Source organism: Bombus bifarius, unplaced genomic scaffold (genome assembly GCF_011952205.1).
Source record: "Bombus bifarius isolate JDL3187 unplaced genomic scaffold, Bbif_JDL3187 scf7180000007973, whole genome shotgun sequence".
NCBI lineage: Eukaryota > Metazoa > Arthropoda > Insecta > Hymenoptera > Apidae > Bombus > Bombus bifarius.
In genome coordinates, this window is record NW_022884359.1 from 2,081,582 (window position 1) to 2,094,194 (window position 12,613).

The following is a 12,613-nucleotide window of genomic DNA, read 5'->3' on the forward strand; positions in this document are numbered from 1 at the left end:
TTTGATTATTCTATGCAACGTTCACGATTCAATTTTATAGCGTTGAAGCATAGGTAACGAAAATAATCCCATGTTGCTATAAATGTTCAAATATTTCCGTGTGCCACTGTACATAAGTACACGTGAAAGTCGTGTATCCAGTCGCGCGTGGGAATTTCGGATAATTTGATAAGGATTCATGTCAGCTTGAGATGCTTCTCTTCTCATGGACAGAGTAAGATTCCTTATTCAAGTCGCACACGCGCCGGATGGCTTTTAAATTCCGTGGCCCCCTTTGATGGGGACCGCTTTCGAAACTGCGGGACACAACAGCCACGTAAATCAGAAGTTTGATCCGTTGGACCAGCCAGGAGGCATAAATCACACGTGGAAATTATATTCCTTTTACCTTTCTCTCCTTTTTGCCCGCGTCTTTCTGTCAGGAAGAGACGTATCTTGTTTATGAAGGTCACCGAACAACATCGGAATTAAGACTCCGAGGGGCTACGCGTTTCACTTGTCTAATCCTGTTCGCTTCAGAAATTATGTTTCCGCGGTGAGATTCGTGTGGAATAATGTCCCGTATATTTAGTCGACGCTGATGGCAGGATTCCTTTATATGTTATGAAAGCGAATTATCGCAAGACACATAACGTCTTCCTAGGTTAAATTTGGCTTTTTTGAAAAAATACTGCGCATAATGTCTAAATGAGTCATACATTGGTCAAAGTAGTAGAGATTATAAAATTAATCAGATAATATGAATTTCAAAAATGAAAATGAAAGATTGAATGAATGAAAATATAATATGAAATGAAAGAAAATATAATAATGAATATTTCTTCTATCGTATCGCATATCTATGAAATGATACGTAGCATAATATAATTATTTTCCGGTAATTTTTTCTGTAAAGTATGTTTGTAACGATGTATAATTGTATTTTAGAAAATAAATCGTAAGACTACCTTTTTCCACGAAAGACATTCAAAATTCAAATATCGTGCACGTGATACTTCAGTCACGTGACTGTTCAAAAACTTGACATCTATCAGTCTTACAGAGTTACATTTTTCACGTTTAATTTATACTTTCATAGTTCCATTCGTTGTAACACGCAACCGTATTTATGAATTTCTTTGAAAATGTAATTTAAATATCGCGCGCAATGTGAATATAAACTGTCGCGTTTCGAAGGATAAATAAAGACGCGGGAAACACGTGTGGCGTGTGGTCATAATCACCAGATGTTTCTTTTCGCTTTAATCAGTCTTAATCGATGCTTGTGATTTATGTGATTAGTGCAGTGATCGTATTCATCATCTACACGGGAGCCAAATTAAAACTAGAAGAGTGGTTTGAAGAAACAAAGTATGTAACTGTACACGTGATAATATATGATTTTTTAGGTTATATTAGCTTATTGTTCTGTTTCCTCAGATTTTTGCATTCATTTTGTATGACATTTTATGAATATCATTAAAAAGAGTTCACAGTGATGCAGTAATTGTTAAAACAATTCTTAAGTTGCAAGACATTTCTAAAATATCATACATTTTTTTATTTCAAGATATTTGTTTAAGTATCATTCGTTGTTTGTTGATTCTAGCTTATTGTGCATATTTTTGTTCATAGAATGAGAAGATTACGTCTGAAAAGAAATGATTCGACGTACGAAAGATCCCAGGTGAAAAGTTTATGTCCAGAAAGCCCAGATAATATCGAGATATCTTCTGATGAAAGTGATATTGTGCCAACTAATGAGATAATAGAAAGTGAAAAGGATTCTTCAAACCCATCGATAACAGATACAAGTTATGACGAAGAGACACTATCTAAATTTCAAAAATCTACAGACAGTATAAAATCAGATGAAGATATTAAAGAAGTTACGTACAACACAAGTTTGAAATCCAAGACTTCCATGTTTAACTGGAACCAACAAGGCCCAAGTCCAAAAAAAAGAAACATGCACGATCACAGTGATTCCAATTCTTCTGATGATTTCAACTCAAAACCAACATGGTTTAAAAAGAAGCAGGAAAAAAAGAAACACAAAGGTAATCACATTAAACAAACCAAAATTAAAGATGAACCAAACAATAAACAAAAAGAAGAAACTGTGGCTCAAGTGAGTATACAACACGAGCAAATGATATCTGGAATTAAAGTAAAGCTTCCTGTGAAGCCTTACTCGTGTCAGGTGGCTGTAATGAATCAGGTAAGAATTTTTATAATTTAAGTATCTAATTGAAGAGATGGAATATTGATAAAATGATTTATTAATGGTAAATAATAATTGTATTTTTACAGCTCATACAAGGTTGTATAAAACAGGAAAATTGCCTTCTAGAAAGTCCAACAGGAAGTGGGAAAACTTTGGCTCTTCTTTGCGGTGTCCTGGCGTGGCATGATCATCATGTTGGTGAGTTTAATTAATTTTTTAATTAATTATAAATTATATACACAATAGTTTTATATTATTACATAATTATATATATTAAATAATATAATATATATTGCATTATTACATTATTATATATAAATTATATACATCAACATATTACAAATTTTCAATGTCTTAATGACAATAGAAAAAATGAACTTACATGTATCGAGTACGGAACCTCTCTATTTACGGTCACGGTGTTGATATTGTTTGCAAACTCTGACGTTATCTAATTCAGTCCGCATGTCAAAGTCATTGAAACAGTTTTGTAAATTAAACCTGTCTTCTCGCGTCATGTCTTTGTTCTATTTTACCGATAATTCATATTTCGTATTTACTTTTCGCAATAACTTCCTGATAATCGGTTATTAGATCGAAATCGCGTTCGATCGAAAACGTTTCACCTCATTGCGACAGATTTTCGAGTGTTGTACAAATTCCAAACTTGAACACAGCTGTCTGCTTTACTTTATTAAAGTTTCCTCGAGTTTCGCTCGAAAGTTCAGGAAGTCTCGCAGACAATTTCTTAACGCGTCAGTACAACAAACGACGTGCTCTGTCTCGCGAGAGATGCAAAATGTTCCACGTCGCGCCACGTCTTCGTCGTTTAAATTGGCCGGCTCGTCGCTGCTCGAGTTCGCGAACTTTTCGGGAACTTGTTACTGTCGTGAACGGTCTCGAGAAATGATTGGAAAATTAACCATCTATTTAGAATAAACATGTAGTAGCTTTTACATGTCTGATGCAAGGACGGCTTCCATGGAAAAACGTGGTGAGTAAATACTTGCATTCCAAAATTCATTTACATATATTTATTTAATATTAAGATTTTATTTATGAATTAGAATGTAGAAAGTTAGAAATCTAGAGTTCAAGCTTTCTGATTATTGTACATACTTTCTTCCATACGAAATATGGTGATTCTAGACCATAATTTAAGTTTCTATCCTAGTAAACCATGTTTTGTTTAGAATTGAAAGTCAATGCAGTGAAATAATAGGAATCCAGATATTTTCTCATTCTAATACATACTAAATACTCGTAAGTGGAAAAAAGAAAAATTCGAATTTTAGCAATCAAATGGACAATAGATACAATCGGTGTACCTTTGTTTGAAAATTTACTTATTTTAGTCGTTAATCTTTATAAATCTATATAATGTTCATTTATATTATTATCTTTTTATTATCATTTTTCGTATCTCTCGTCGTTGTCTTTTACCCTAAACAAATTTGATGCATCGAACAGACGAAAGAAAAATTTGTGCGTTGTCAGTTTCAATTTTCCTCTCCAATTTTCAATTCCCAATACGAGAAACAACAGAATCAATTTTCTCGCCGAATAAAACAAAGAATCGCCAGCGTAGACTTAAAAATCAAACAAGACTTTTTGTATTAAGAGGTTGAATTTCCAATACAGGAAATAAAAAAAGAAAGTATCAATTTTCTACAGCAGTCGTTATCTCCGATAAAATAAAGAGTCGCCAAGATATAATTAAAACCTCACTCGAAATCGCTCGAAGCAGGAATTTATGTGGCGTGCGGAAAGTACGAAGCGTGTAATCAAGGACTTTAGCAGCACGAGAAGGAGAACGTTTAAGAAGTTCCGTGGTGGAAGTCGGGGTGAACCGGCTGTCAGCTTGTCCTCCGGCTGTCCTATTAATTTAAATTATTCGACCATTTCGGTTAGCCCTTACGTTAGCCGGATTCCGTGCTTGTTTTCACGGTGCATGCCGCTAATTGGTCGCGATTCGCGCAATTCCTAAACAATTAGAATCGAGATTGGATGTCGCAATCGCCTCGTCCTTACCGGTACCAGCTCGCGAAAGGACGACGACGCGTCCTTTCCGGGTGGTTTCGCGTCTGCGTTTTACCATTCGGTTATTATTTCGCATTTGCATAATTGCTCGGCTACTTTACTTTGTCGCGGTAGTTTTCTCCACTGTGGAAACTATCGTTGGCGGTTGATTTAGGGGCATGAAATGGCAGCGTTGCTAAAATTAGAGGTATACCGAAGAACGAAAAATTACGAGCATTTGGAATTTCCAATGTTTCGTGTCATGTTACTTCGTGAAGCTAATTTTGGCTGTTCGATGTAATAAACGTAAAATTTGGCAATAGAGGAAAGTAATGATCCAAGTTTCTTCTGTAATTCGTGGACTGAGGATGTTCGTGCGTGTGTAGGAAGTTTAAGTGTGCGAAAGTGTACAGGACAGATATACATTCTGTGTAAATTTAATTATTCGACTTTGCGTACTTCAAATTTATTGTGTATCTTATACATTATACTTTACGTTTGTATCACAATAATAGTATAATTATATTGTATAAGAATTATTATTAATGTATCTATTCTATTTTCTTATTTGCATTTATAGAAATGTGAATTCGCATAAGTATTCACAGTCTATTAAATCGTGACACGATGACTCTGAAACGTTTCTTTACATTGAGATTCTTCAATGGTTGTGTAATATTTCGCAACAATGTGAATCATAGAATTAATAGTGCATAATATGAAAATTATCTTTCATGTGTTTTTCCAAGGAATAAATATGACGCGAGAATTGTATCTAAAATTGATCGTCGAAGAGAACAATCTGAGATTCGTAAACGTTTTATCTGATGCTTCTTACAGTTCGAGGAGAGGAAAAATGAGCGTTCTCTATCGACAATCGCGTCATTTCTTATCTGGCAGGAGAGTCGCGACGCAGACGGGCCATTGTCTCTCTGAAAATTCTTTGGGGGTGGGGTTAGGTTCGAGAGTCGGGCCCGATGATTCACAAACTCTTCAGGGGGTTACGTATCATAGCTCGTGATCTTAATATTCGACTGGATACCGAATGGAGACTATAACGTCGCTTCTTCTTCCTTCTATTCGTGATATCTATCGCCGAATTGTGTAGCAGCTTCTGATAAGCTCTGAACGATTTATTAGATATTCATTAGTAAAATATTAATCGTGTAATTGAGAATCTTAATACTGAAATACTAATGCGATTAAAGCAACAAGTCTTTAATACTAGCGTCATCAGAGTGATCAAAGTGATGGATTTGTAATTTTATAGATTCCTACCATTCTGTATTTTTGGAGACTTAAACGATTTTTTATAAAATATATAAATAATGTCTTAGTTTATTTTTCTCCTTGCATTACACATCTTAATTGTCCGTAGTTTCAGTATTAAAAAAAATGTGTTATTCAGGATTTGGCTGATTTTTTGGACGAAATTTTGTCCCGCTTCTTGCGTTATATATTTTGTTACATATTTTTCACGTTTCTTTGGTACAAATTCCGTATTTTAGTCGTCTGTAATACGTAAGATTAGAGTACGTAATAATACGTAATAATACGTAAGAAAGAATACGTAATTTGTATAAATTTCATATAATTTATATAACAAAAAGATTATCTTTCTCTGCCACATTAATCGTCGATGACAAATTTCTGCATTTTCACGAGTGCTTAAATTTTGTTCATCCACGATGAGAAACACAGTGCATTGTGTATTTTCCCATTGAAAACGTCGAAGGAGCAATTGGAACAAGTCAGGAAGCGCATCGTTCCGCTTCCGAAATCACGGATGGAACCTCCCCGGGTTTCCTCCTCCGCCTTCTCTTCCTTCTCTCGTGACAACGTCCTCGTGAATCTGGAATTATCGAGCACGTGAAACCCCTTTCCGCTTGGCGGATCGAATGTGTCCTAGCGTGGAGGAAGGAAATCCTGGGATTAATTGGTACCTTTCTGATGCTAGCGTATCATCGTTGCCAGCAGTTTCCCTCGCGTTTCCACGCTATGTCGCGTTGCTAGGGGAAAATCGTGCAAGGTGTTACGTACTCGTTTCAATCAGAAAATGACTGAATCTTTGATCTCTGGATTGAAAAATAATAATAGTAACATAGGAAGATAATACAGATCAGATATATTACATAATAGCAGGATTTTATTCTTCAGTAATTTTTAAATTAAATAATTTTTATTAATTTCTCTATTATGGATCGTTTTTCCGATATTTAACATTAATTGTGAGAAATCTTCGAGAAAATACGTTATACAGGGCGTTACGAAATATGTGGTAGATATTTATAGATTATATCGTAGGTATTAAAACGACGAACAAAATTTGTATATAAAAACGTGCGGCGATTCGATAGGAATAAGGATGATCAAAGTTATCATTGCTTAATATTAATCAGTGTAAAATCTCACACAATTTCTTCTCTTTTCCTACTATATTAATATAACAGATAACAGATTGTTTAATTATTTTTGTCATCTCCGTGAAATATATAATTGATATTAAATACACCTTGTGTATTCCTAATTCCTGTGTATGTATACTGCCACATGTGTTTCACATTTTACCAATATAATCACGATAGTCGGGTGTCGTAACAGTGCCAGCGAAATTTCAAAATTGTGCAACCATAACACACTTAACGTACTCGTAAAAAAGATGTGGAACGAGCGTTCGAATATTTTCCTACTTCATATTGAGCAAAAATTGGCTGTTTGGTGCCCTCGAACGTGATCGAAAGAGGCGCGTGCGGATCCCCAGCGGCCTACTTTGATTTCAACACTCGTGTCGCGCGACACTCGATACGCTTTGTAGTACGCATTCGTAATTAGGCGAACGAAAGAGTGTACTGCGGTGCCTCGATTAGCGTTAGTCATGACAGCCTGTCCCTGCGACTCGGCCCGGGCACGACATGCTCCTTTTTCCAGTTATAATTCCCTTGCTCCTTTAAATCTGCCACTGTCACGCTCCAGCACGGAGGTCGAGTGGTACTGCTAGCCGCCGAAACGCCGTAGACTCGTGTGCCCTCAGAGAGCGGAAATAAATCATTAGCTCCTCCAACCACTGCTAGAAAATTCTCCCTATGACGTTGGTTTAATCGATACACACGATCCACGATGACCATCGAGGTTGCGCACAGTGCGACATTTGAATGAGGATTCGGGACAAGGATGAAGAAATGCATATAATGTGCAGTTTTCCCGAAACTTGAATGAAATTTTTTAGTACATTCCTACTTTCTGGCTCAGTTGAAATATTTTGAATATTTTTCTCTGTGTCTAATCACGCACGCTGATGTTTAAGTATAAATAACGTCGATGCTGGGAACTATCTCTCCATTTTTTCGTTAGCGTCAAACAGGAATCATTCATTCTCTCTTTCGTTTCTTCGGTTATCGTGCTGACATTTAGTAAAGGACAGAGATTGCGTAACATTGAAAATTTTCTTGGGACAAATGTGGCCAGAAATATAGTCTTGAAGCAAGTCGCGATTACGAATGGATTTCATTAAAAAAATAATGAATATACAGAAGCTTATAGAAGCACGACATTCTGTAAGAATGTAATACAATACCTTGTTGATATAGAATAATGAAAATTACAAGATGGAACCGTCCTTTTTTTTTAAATTGCTCCTTAAAACAAGAAGGAAATTTTTTAATTGGAAATTGAAGTTATACATATGTTTGCTCAAGTTTTGTATGTTTAAGGTGTAACAGAGATTAACTTGACTGTTTCTCAATACGATTTCGAACTAAATTAATCCTGCTATGTTCTTTTGATCATTATTTAAGCAAACGTAACGGAAACATGGTTTGTCTGGTTGTCCGGTGAGATGTGGTTCCATAAATTAGAAATTTCCGATAGTTACACATTCGTATAGTCTTCTTAATAATTGCTCCAGAATTTATGAAAGAAGAATTGGCTTTAAGACCACTTGCGGATTTAAATATTATTCAACGATGGCAAGCAACAAAACAGTTATCAAAATGGAGCACGTAGACGAATTCCAAAAATCTAAATTCCGCATATGACAGTTGCTATGCCTCTCGATCTGAATATCAATCAGTGACGTCTAGAAGCTACCGAAAAATTTCGATGTCGACCACGTAGCATCGTCGTTCTTCTCCAACAAAAAAGAAAGAAAAAAAAAACAGTAATTCCACAAATGAGTCCATCTTCTCAAATTGTCAGAATCCCGTATTACGATATAAAACAACGGACACGAGAAAAATCGTTGATCTCAAATACGTGAACGTAACACGCAACAACTGGCTCTCCCAGTCCCTTGGTAACAAAATGACAGAAAGTTTAGAACGAACAATTATGCGATAAATCGCTGTGTAAGGTGCGTTCTTTGGCTACGTTACAGGAAATACAAAATTGCATAAAAATCCTAGTCTAATAATGACTACTTTCTCGATTAAATGGCAAAGTTAATAAAGAATTAACAACGAGTCTCTCTCGACCCAATCTATTGATGGGTTAAAAACCTTACGTCCACCAAACTGCAAAAGCACTCGACCAAACAACAAGCTCGCACAAGCGCATACAACAAGCGTACTCCAGTCAAACCAAAGATTTATTATCTCGTGAATTCAGCTGGTATTAGTCAGCCATCGCTAAAACCCGGCGTTCCTCGCCATTATCGAAGAATCTGCAAAGTCGAAATTGTCTCTTACCGTATAAACAGCAAATAAACGATGTTTCTGCCTTCGAGGGGATAAAGGGGTGTATCGTGAGAAGTCGTGGGGGGTATAAATTTCGAAAGTTTATCGCGGAATCGCATGCCGGCTAATGTCACTTTATTACGAGGCGCAGGTTCGTCTCGACTCTCCGTGTACGAGCTAGAGTTTCGGAATAGGCTGGCCCACGGAGAAGGGGCCATTGTATGAAAGTTGCCGAGTCGCAATAATTATCGGCGAACGGGGAATTATATATTGTGTCCCGGGCAATGTCGGCCCCGACGTCGTCGTGAATCGTCTTTGCGCCTCAGCATGCAACTCCACCGCGCGGAGTACGCTCTTCTGTGACGTTCTGACATTAATAACCCGCGGCCCGGGTCCTCCCGGGGCTTTTGTTGCGACGAAAGGTACCAACCGTGGTACCATCGTCGAGCATCGTTCCCAGAAACGAACATAATCGCTTCACCGCACTCAATCCGGCTCCTGCTGCACGAATCGTCTGTTTATACCGCTGTCTGAATTGATTTCCAAGCTTATTTGCATCTTTTGGCATGGGTTGCCAGTGGCTTCTTAAGGAATCTTAGAGATTTTGTTGAATTTTCGAAAGTTCTCTGACGTTTTACAGCATTTTGTGAAAGTTTCACAAGTTTTAGGAAATTTTGTGAAAGACGAAGCTCAGCAGGTATTCGACAAACTTGAGGAAATTTTGTGGAATTTTGCCTAACTTTGTACAATTTGTTGAAATTTTGCGAAATTTTATAGAATTGCTGACAATGTTTCTAGAATCTCACGTAAATTCTATTGAATTCCGTAGAATTTCGCGAATCCTTGGGAAATGTCACGAAACTTCGTAGTACTTCATGACAGTTTGTAGAATTTTCATGCAAGTTTACAAATTCCTGTAGAATTTTGTGAACCCTCGAGAAATTTTGTAGAATTTCACTTGCACATTGTAAAATCGTAATCTTCTATCTTGCTCGATTACTACGTTACACATAGGCAATTTCAAGAATTGAATGGAACTGAGAGGATTCTATCGCGAACTACGAAGAACCAGCAATCTGTTCGATCATATGTTAACATCTCCTTATCTTAAATTCTAAATTATCTTTTTAAACGATTTAGTAGAAGTTGGCAATTTCCCAACGTCCAACGAAACTTCGTGCGATTTCATAATTTTACATGTTGGTTAATTATTATATTTAATTTGGAGGATCGTGGCAGAACATTTGAAGTTGACCAAAAAAAGGGAGAACAAGTGCCGGCGGTCTGTTCTTGGCAAAGGAAAAGGGATTTGTTCCCTTGAGGTTTTGTCTATTAAAATTTAGACATCTTGAACAAGAGTTGGTAATGGAAGCGGGGCTAACAGAAACGTTGACGTTGAAACGTAGCTAAAACTAAAATCTGTTACCTTTGAAATGGAATATTTTACTGGCAGCGAAAATGTTTTTCTCCGGTTGGTTTTCAAGTTACATAACATTTTTCACGGGATCGCGTTTCTTGATGGAGTCGCGTTTCTGAGAGAATTTTTCTCAAAAAAAGTGGAGGGAGAAAATGGTTTAAAGGGCTGCGCGGAGGTAGAATTTTTGCAGGTTTCAACTGGTGGCTCGTGAAATTTTAATGGCTCACCGGTAGATGATACCCAATCTTAAAACGAATCCCACTTTATTCCTCCTTCAAAGCCAAATCGTCTCTAATTCGTATCGATTTTTTCCCTATTTGCGTATTTTCTCTTTTTCAGTATTCTGTACGATCATTCTTTACAATACACCATACGAGGATATTTATTTTTTGAATACGTCTGGATGATGCATTGTCCTTTCTGTTAAATGCGGATTATCGATAAAAACCTTAATCTGAATTCTTCTAGTCTTCTCCGATCTTCTTAAAAATCTGTCGCGGTACACATTGACGTTGACAGTCGTGTTGCTGTCGAACACTCGTAACACTATCGCAAATTTTATTCATGATTTTACTCGCCACTCGCGATTATTCTAAAACAGCATGTAATGACCGAATACCTCTCAAGTGCAAGATAACAAATGGTTACATGTACATTACGATTAATGTTCGAGCCCCGTGAAGAGAAACTATGAGACAAAACCCAGATTTATAAATACGTATCGACTCGAACCTCTACATCCTGACATCCAATTTTCCTAACGAGAAAAAGGAACAAAATAAAACGCCTCGCAAGTTTCTCTTAATTGTATCAATAGCCAAGAACCGTACCATCGCGCGAGTGCATTAAAACGAAGCACGCGGAGGATGGTTTTCGGAAGGCGCTGCGAAACAGCGAGAAGAAGAGACAGAATCGCGGAGGGAGGCGAAAGAGGGAGAGAATGTCGGCGAAAGCGAGCAAAGGAAGACACAAAAGCGTAGAGAAAATCGAAAGGGAGCGAAAGGAGGGCAACAAACGGAACAGAGATCGAGAGATAGAGTGACAAGAACAGTGGAGAACCCTGGAGGAGAGGAGGGAAGGGAAGGGAGATTCAGAAGGGGAGTAAGAGAGACAGATTCTCATTGTGAAGAAAGCTGTATGCGTACGTAGAAGACGTGAGATCCGTTGGACCCGCATGCGGACCTTATTGTGTCCCAAAAGAGCGTATACGGTAGGTACCTTAATGTCGGCATGGATGAAAGCGTGGGCCCTCCTTTGTCTTTCGTTCGTGAAGCTGCCACAGCAAGTAGCGTGCTCTGCGGGTAGCCCTGCACCATTCCTCAACTACCGTTCTTCCCTTTATTTCCCTCTCTTTTCAGCTTTCAGCCGGCGTACCGCTCTTTGTCCTGCTTTGGCATACGCGCAAGGTAGAGCTTGTTCCTCCTTTTTCGCGAATCGCCGAAACGTTAGAGCCGATTTTTCTCGTTGGGGGCTCGTGCGATCGCTACGCGATTATTCCTCATAGGGGGAAGCTAAATGTCTGTGAAGTTCGACAGAAAGAATCGAGAAGCACGACCATATGTGTACTGCATGAGCTGTTCGCAAGTCAAAGTGGTTAACTCCAGTTTTTTGAGAGGTTTGATATTTTAGTAGCAACACGCTTGCTTCGTATTCCATGATTCTTTCAGTTTTTTCTATTTTGGTTTCGATGAGATTTGGCAGATGAGCCGGTCCTAGGTAGCGAGGTAATCGTTCTGAAACTTGGTACAGGATAATGAAAATCATTGCAAATAACGAGATATGATCGGTGGAGATGGAATAATAACGAAAGAAAGAGAAAACGTTGCAAATACATGTTAAGTTCAGCTAGAAGAAACATCAGAAATGAGAGAACGAACGAGCGAAAACGTGGGTGACGAAGACAGTGATTTTAAACATATAATTAGCGGCAAAGATTGCCTCGCTCAAATACTTGCATGATCTATATATCTGCGATAGATGCCTTGCAGATTTCATATACATTTTTATTTCGCTTCAAATTCGACCAATGTCAAATGGTAATTTCAAAACGTTTCGTATAACACACGTAATTATATTCCTAAAAAATTTCTACGAGTGTTGAAGCACTTTCGCGAGCTACTGTAATTTAGAATAATATGCTGCATCGTGTTATATCACATCATTATGCCATTAACCAATCTGATTTGCAGCCGAGCAATTTGGATGTGATCTTATTATGATTCAATGACCACGACAGCTTACGTGGTAGTTCTCTCTTTTTTTTTCGTTCCCTTTTTTAATCTCGTTGACGTTATTTTGACG

General features: G+C 37.6%; 1 protein-coding gene across 1 annotated transcript in view; it reads left to right on the top strand.

The window, feature by feature from the left end:
- The first annotated feature begins 1,001 nt into the window (after window positions 1-1,001).
- LOC117216682 (Fanconi anemia group J protein homolog) overlaps window positions 1,002-12,613 on the top strand; it is an 87,338-nt gene continuing 75,726 nt past the window's right edge. The window contains exons 1-3 of the mRNA XM_033463603.1: window positions 1,002-1,350; window positions 1,615-2,200; window positions 2,293-2,404. Of these exons, the coding sequence (XP_033319494.1) occupies window positions 1,259-1,350; window positions 1,615-2,200; window positions 2,293-2,404 (790 nt within the window). The 5' untranslated portion in view covers window positions 1,002-1,258. The remainder of the gene's footprint in view (window positions 1,351-1,614; window positions 2,201-2,292; window positions 2,405-12,613) is intronic.